Source organism: Sinohyriopsis cumingii, chromosome 6 (genome assembly GCF_028554795.1).
Source record: "Sinohyriopsis cumingii isolate HCF-2022 chromosome 6, ASM2855479v2, whole genome shotgun sequence".
Taxonomy (NCBI): Eukaryota; Metazoa; Mollusca; class Bivalvia; order Unionida; family Unionidae; genus Sinohyriopsis; species Sinohyriopsis cumingii.
The window spans coordinates 85,841,187-85,848,541 of record NC_142966.1 but is presented as its reverse complement, the minus strand read 5'-3'; the positions used below and the strand labels follow the sequence as shown (position 1 = coordinate 85,848,541).

Sequence of the window (7,355 nt, the reverse complement as noted above, 5' to 3'; positions counted from 1 at the left end):
GCCCAGCGGATGTATCATGTGCCTTATCTAAAGCCTCCCTAAGCTCCGATAGTGAGAACATTTGATTATAACTTTCCGAGCTGTTGGATGTGAATTTTAAACGTAATTTTCTTTTTGAGTTTTAAGTTTTCGGAAGGCTTCTGAATAATTAGATGATGAGGAATTTTCCGAGAAACTGTCAGCAAGAATATTTGCAATGTCACGTTTTGAACTAAGTTGTTATTGTTCAGTGTCAGATGTCGGAGAGGGTTTTGCTTTCTCTTTCCGTTTATTTTGCGTATAGTGTCCCAAACTTTCTTAACAGAGGAACGAGAGTTTAAAGAAGAAACATATTTCTTCCATGATGCTCTTTTACTTTCTTTGATTGTGCGGCGAGCTTTGGCCTGGACAATGCGATATATATTTAAGTTTTCGGTCGTCGGGTGATTATTGAATTTTTTTAATGCTTCTCGGCGTTGCCGTATGGCTTCCTTACATTCCTTTGTGAGCCAAGGTTTTAAGGTTCTTTTACAGTTTGTTGAGGACTTGGGGATAGATTCTTCTGCAATGTCGGTTAAAATAGATGTAAAATGCTGAATGGGATCGTTAACATTGAAAACTGTATCCTCATTCAGCCTAGTTTTACAGAGTGTTTCGAACTTGGCCCAGTCGGCCTTCTTTAAATTTCATTGTGGAATTACTTCATCAATTGTAGAGTTATGATTTACAAGGGAGATTGGGAAGTGATCGCTGCTGTGAAGGTCATCAGCGACCTTCCATTCATAGTCCAAAAGCAGAGAAGGAGAACAAATTGTCAAATCGATGCTTGTGTATGTACCCGTGCCTGTGTGTAAATATGTAGGTGTTTTGGTATTATATAGACACAGATTGTGTCTAGAAATAAGGTCTTCAACTTTGTGACCTCTGTCAGTTATATGATTCGATCCCCAGAAAATGTTATGGGCATTAAAATCCCCGAGTAAAACAAATGGCCCTGGAAGCTGTTGAACAAGGTCGTCTAATTCGTTTGGTACTAGGTTAGTGTTTGGTGGTAAGTAAATAGAAATGTAATCACTCGATGTAGAGTGACGCTTACAACAATGGCTTGTAAATTGGTGTTTAAATGAATGAAGCTATGAGGAGCTCTGTTGTTCACAATAACAGAAACTCCTCCTGATGCCCTATCAACATTTGGAGAGCAGGTGTTAAACAGGGAGTAGTTTTTAAATGTGATATTGTCCGTATCTTTCAAGAATGTTTCTTGAAGGCATAGTACCGCAGGATCATGTTCGTTTAAAAGCAGGAGAATATCATTGTAATTTGCTTTAAGTCCTCGACAATTCCATTGTATGATAGTGTTTTTCATTATAAATTTAAATTAAAGATTGTGGATCTAGGTTAGACCTTTCGCAGAGTGAATTTGTTTTGTTATTTCTCTGGAGGAAGTACGGGGGTGAATTTTTTGTTTGTTGGTCTGGTGTTCTCTTGGGCGCATGGAGCAGTTTCTTCTGCATCCATGCTCTCGATGTCTCCAAACCTGTTATAAAGTTTGATGGGGTCATCTGACCCCTTTTGTTGCCTGTTTCCATGAGATTTATTCTTGTTTTTTGGTGATTTAGGTTGTTGGGTATTGCTGAATGTAGTTTGTGTAGATGCCGTGTTTCTCTTTGATTGGTAATGAGGGGTGTTTGAGCTTGGTGTTGAATCGGGTGCTTCTGTTTGTGTTTGAGCGTCCTTCGTTGTTTTAGGATTGCTCTTCACTACAGTGGAGAAGGATGGGCCAGGATGGGCTGTTTTCGCCTGTACAAGTTTTCTGGCTTCTGGATAGGGAATATTATTTGTGTATTTTACCCTCTGAATTTCCTTCTACTGTTTCCAGGTATCGCAATCCTTGGAATTTGCGTGGTGCTCTTTTCCACAGTTGACACAATGCGGAGTTGCTCTACAGTCAGCTTCCTGATGAACATTTTCTCCGCATCGGCCACATATTTGGGTTTTAGAGCAGCGGTCTTCGTGATGGCCGTATTTTTGACACTTATAACATCGAAGGGGGTTTGGAATGTAGATGTCAACCTTCACTGCAAGAAGCCAACTTTGACCACTTTGGGTACAGTTGGCTTGTTGAAGATGAGTACAGTGGTGTTGGTGTCCTGCAGGTTATTATTACGTTTGATACGTATCCGACGGACTGCAGTGACACCTTCACTTTTCATTCCTTCAATGATATCTGCGTCGGTGACTCCAGCCAAGTCACGACAGCGAATCACACCTTTGGACGTATTGAGTGTGGTGTGAGCGAATGAGGTCACTGGAATATCGAAGAAAGCTTTTATTTTCTTGATATTGTCTGACTGACCTCGTCGCTCACATTCCACGAGAAGGCAACCCGATTTTGACGCTCTTTGGCGTACCAATCAAACCTGCAAGTGTTTTCTCGATCACAAACGGAGAGAGTGAAGCAAGGGATTTTACGGTATCTTTAGATTGTATTACCATGAAGCGTGGAAATGTGTCCATACTACACGGTTCGTCGTCCGAGTCAGATAAAGATTTCGTACGTTTATTTTGATTTTTTTTGGAAATATCCATTTTGGCTAGATTAAAAATTCAGCACCCGTGCTCCCCACCCACCAAGGAGCCCAACAAGGGGACACTTTTCAAGTGTCAGGGATACACAAATGCCATACTCAGTTGATAAAATTACCTTTGATTGACCTTGAAGTCGCCAATTTCTAAGGTCGGTAAAATTACCCCCCGATTGACCCGTTAAGCCACCGCCTTCTAGAAAGTCTTCTAAGACTTGGAAAAGGGAAAGATAAAGGATTAGAATATAGGGGCAACGGTGGTATCAAGAGAGATACAAGGAGAAAGATAAAGGAGGTGAGAGAGTAAATAAAGACTTCCTAGGGCTCGGCGTGACCAGCCGATTTGTCGGAACCGGGCCCATCCCGACCACCCGTCTAAGAGAAGTAGAGGCCAAAGTAGTGTATTGCAGGGAAAGCCTCTGCTCAACTACCAGGATCCTTTCCTCCTCCGACACGTGACGCAACCCACGGCAAACAGGTTGCCTCTACTTAGTCGCCTTTTACGACACGTAGCGAGGCACGTCTGGCCAATTCTACTACCCCGGACCCGCAGGGGGGTGCAGGGCTGCAGAGTGTAGAGTGTAGACTGGCTCAATACCAGACTAGCACGTTGTAATATTTTTACAGTCGTTATATTTTATCATCAATTTTCGATTGGCCATGGCGACAAATGAAAAAGCAAAGAAGAAATGTAGACAATACAATGTAACTTATCTGAAATATGGATTTATACCATCACCAAAGAACTTGCAGCTGCCAGTGTGTCTGGTTTGTGAAAAAGTATTTTCTAATGAAGCGATGAAGCCTTCCAGACTGATTGATCATTTGAAGAAAGTACATCCTGACAAGGTAGACAAAAACTTAACTTTCTTTGAATCATTTCGCGATAAATTTCAAAGCAGGCCAACGCTGTCAAGCATGTTTTGTAATACTTCATAACAAAACACTGATGGTTTGAGTGCATCATACAACATTTCACTGTTGATTGCTAAGGCTGGCAAGCCACACACAATTGGCGAAGAACTCATTCTACCAGCGATTTGTGAAGTTCTGAATACTGTTCTACATAAGTCTCCACACGATGTTATTAAGACGATTCCTCTAAGCAACAATTCAGTACGAAGACGCATAGATGAAATGGCTGACAATGTGGAAGATATGTTATGCAGCATACTAAGGTCAACCGAGTTTTCATTGCAACTGGATGAATCAACTATGCCAGGGAATGAATCTCTGCTTCTAGCTTATGTGCGCTTTATTAAAGATGAAAGTTTGGCTCATGAATTGTTATTTGCAAGGGAGCTGGAAGCAGACACTAAAGAGGAGTCAATATATCAAGTTGTTGATAAATTCTTCACAGAAAAGGGAATTCCACTGACAAATATACTTGGTTGTGCAACTGACGGAGCACCATCGATAACTGGTCGCCACCGTGGGTTTCTTGCTTTCTTGAAAAAAGGTGCCAAATTTATTTTCTATTCATTGTGTCATTCATCGCCAGCATCTGGTTGCAAAAAACCTTAGTGATCGCCTGCACAAGTCATTACAAACTGTGATTACTGCAGTGAATAAGATTAAAGGTCACGCTCTCAAAGATCAACTATTCCACAAGCTCTGTGTTGAAAATGATGAAGATTTTAAATGTCTGTTATTTCATACTGAAGTTCGTTGGCTCTCCAAAGGCAACTGCCTGAGGCGCTTTACGACCTTTTTGAGACTGTTGTGGAGTTTTTTCAAGACCGGGAACCCTGTCTCAGTGTGGAACTCAAAGAAATTAAGCACGATGTTGCTTATTTAACAGAAATATTTTCAAAGTTCAATGAGATTAATCTGCAGTTGCAAGGAAATGAGGTGACTCTTATTAAAGCCAAGTCTGTTATCTCTACGTTTATGTCAAATTTACTTCTATTCCAGCGCAATATGGGCCGTCGTGACCTATATCAATTTCCAACCCTGTCTGAGCTGAAAGATAAAGGAGAGATACAAGATTATGATCTACGTGTGTATTGCGATCATTTGGATATGCTGAATAAAGATATGTCTGAGCGATATCAGGATCTTCTATCATTGGAAATTCCAGATTGGGTGATAAATCCATTCTCAGATATTGAGCAAGTTGGAGTAATGGAGGAAGAAGTAATTGAGCTACAAAATGACATTGAGCTCAAATCAAACTATAAGTGTAAGAAATCGTACCAAGAGTTTTGGTTACAGAAGGACATTTCTACCCGCTTTCCAGCGTTATGGTCTGTGGTTAAGAAGCTTCTTGTTGCATTTCCATCATCGTATCTGGCAGAACGTGGCTTTAGTGTGGTCGCCCACCTTCTATCCAAGCAAAGAAATCGACTCCAAATTGTTAACTCATGGCGATTTGCGACTCGGGTTAAGTGACTTTAAACCGGACATTGGGGCAATAATCTCACGTCATGAAGCCCATCCGTCACATTAAGCAACTACTGAACTGTTAGGAACTTAAGATGAAGAATCGATTAAGTACTTGGGTTCCAGGAATCTAGTATAATATATAATCTCTTGTAGCTTCTTACATTACTTTCCGACTTTCAATTAGAATTCATGATTATTAAAACAATATGTTTTTAAAATTTGATTTGGAATAATTGTGTTTTTGTATTTTACTCCTCAGAGTTTAAAAACAGTTAATCATTCATTTTCCCGGTATATTAGTTATTTCATTCCTTACTTGTCCTCATAACCACTATGTGACTATACTAATAGGCCTATGTGATTAAATTAAAATGAAACGTTACTTCATATAATATAGGAATAGATGTAGATGGGGGCGTTGGGGGTCCGTTTCTTGAACCAAAGGGGCGTTGGCTCTAAATAGTTTGGGAACCACTGGTGTACAGCATTGAAAAACCATTGTTTTTTATGCGTTGCGCACGTTTCTATTACAAACAAAACCGACTTTGAGATATCACTGGCATTGGCTACATTGATTGTGAATATTCAATACTTTTTAGCGATTTATTTCCTAAAAATACAAATTATTGTCATTTCTGGTGTGGAAATTTTATAAAAGTAGTCTCATGCTAGCTATATGCAATCAAATAAATGCAAAATTGACTTTCCCTTAAGAACCAAACAGATTCAAGGAAGTAAATTAAGAAACGTTAACTTTCATCATCATCATCATCAACTTTTTGTCTTATAATATTGTAAGGTGACGGGTTCAGATTAAAGCTATAAAACAGATCTCCTATTTACAGGTTTATTTCTAATTTACACTAGTATATACACACCTCCACCCTTGCGTTGCATTATATAATATATTTCCCTATTTGTCGGTTGAATTAGAACCTTACTAAGTGAAGAACAGAGAGATGATTCTTATTAAACGTCAAATTTCTAGTCCATAATTCAGCTTAGGTGAAATATGCCTGACCCATGGTTGCAGATAAGGGTTTTCTTATTCCCTCGTGTTTCTAACCTAATTTAAACATGGCCTGTTAAAAATAGCGGCTAGTATTTCAAACCAATGCTCTGGTGCAACACAATTATCCTTAACAGAAAAAACATCGTACTCCTAACTATCTAGTTTCATCACAATACTTTATAGTATAGTATTCTTCATCTTTTCATTATTATTATTATTATTATTATTATTATTATTATTATTATTATTAATGTAACCATTATTATCATTAATGCTATTATTATTATTATTGAACTTGCAAGGTACCTTCTATTGTTCATTGCAATTATATAAAATAATAAATATGAAAACGAAAACACCTTGCAAAATTATAATTCACCAAATTTCAAAAACTGACAGATAAGACCACTCCTTCTTTTGAGTGTGTCAGCTTAGCTGATGTGGTGCACATATTGGATGTGACAGTGAAACTGTTTTCATTTAGAACAAAGAACACATCATTAGAAGTGTTTTTGTAAAAACCACATTTCATAATGATTATCCATTACAGGGAATAGTGGCAAGAGTATGTTTTTAAGTCCCCCTGCGGGTCCGGGGTTGTAGAATTGGCCCGACGTGCCTCGCTACGTGTCGTAAAAGGCGACTAAGTAGAGGCAACCTGTTTGCCGTGGGTTGCGTCCCGTGTCGGGGGAGGAAAGGATCCTGGTGGTTGAGCAGTGGCTTTCCCTGCAATACACTACTTTGGCCTCTACTTCTCTTAGACGGGTGGTCGGGATGGGCCCGGTTCCGACAAATCGGCTGGTCACGCCGAGCCCTAGGAGGTCTTTATTAACTTTCTCACCTTCTTTCTCTCTCTCCTTGTATCTCTCTTGATACCACCGTTGCCCCTATATTCTTTTCCTTTATATTTCCCTTTTCCAAGTCTTAGAAGGCTTCCTAGAAGGCGGTGGCTTAACGGGTCAATCGGGGGGTAATTTTACCGACCTTAGAAACTGGCGACTTCAAGGTCAATCAAAGGTAATTTTATCAACTGAGTATGGCATTTGTGTATCCCTGGCACTTGAAAAGTGTCCCCTTGTTGGGCTCCTTGGTGGGTGGGGAGCACGGGTGCTGAATTTTTAATCTAGCCATCATGGATAATTCCAAAAAAATCAAAATAAAAGATCGAAACCCTTATCAGAGTCTGACGATAAACCATGTAGTGTGGAGTCATTTCCACGCTTCATGGTCATACAGTCAAAAGATGCCACAAAACCGCTTGCCGCACTATCTCCATTTGTCATCGAAAAGACTATCACAGGATCGATTGGCACACCTAAAAGTGTTAAAAAGTTGAAATTGGGTTGTCTTCTTATTGAGTGTGAGCGACGAGGTCAATCAGACAATATCAGGAA

General features: G+C 39.6%; 1 protein-coding gene and 1 pseudogene across 1 annotated transcript; both read left to right on the top strand.

The window, feature by feature from the left end:
• Window positions 1–3,135: 3,135 nt before the first annotated feature.
• On the top strand, window positions 3,136–4,506 carry LOC149797369 (zinc finger MYM-type protein 6-like; annotated as a pseudogene).
• LOC149797368 (protein ZBED8L-like) lies at window positions 4,485–4,955 on the top strand. The gene has a single exon (XM_089960751.1). The coding sequence runs from the start codon at window positions 4,485–4,487 to the stop codon at window positions 4,953–4,955; it is 471 nt and encodes a 156-aa protein (XP_089816877.1).
• The last annotated feature ends 2,400 nt before the right edge of the window (window positions 4,956–7,355 follow it).

Bases quoted from the DNA above. Each gene is read 5' to 3' on its own strand.
- LOC149797368 (XM_089960751.1), top strand. From the start codon at position 4,485: ATGGGCCGTCGTGACCTATATCAATTTCCAACCCTGTCTGAGCTGAAA.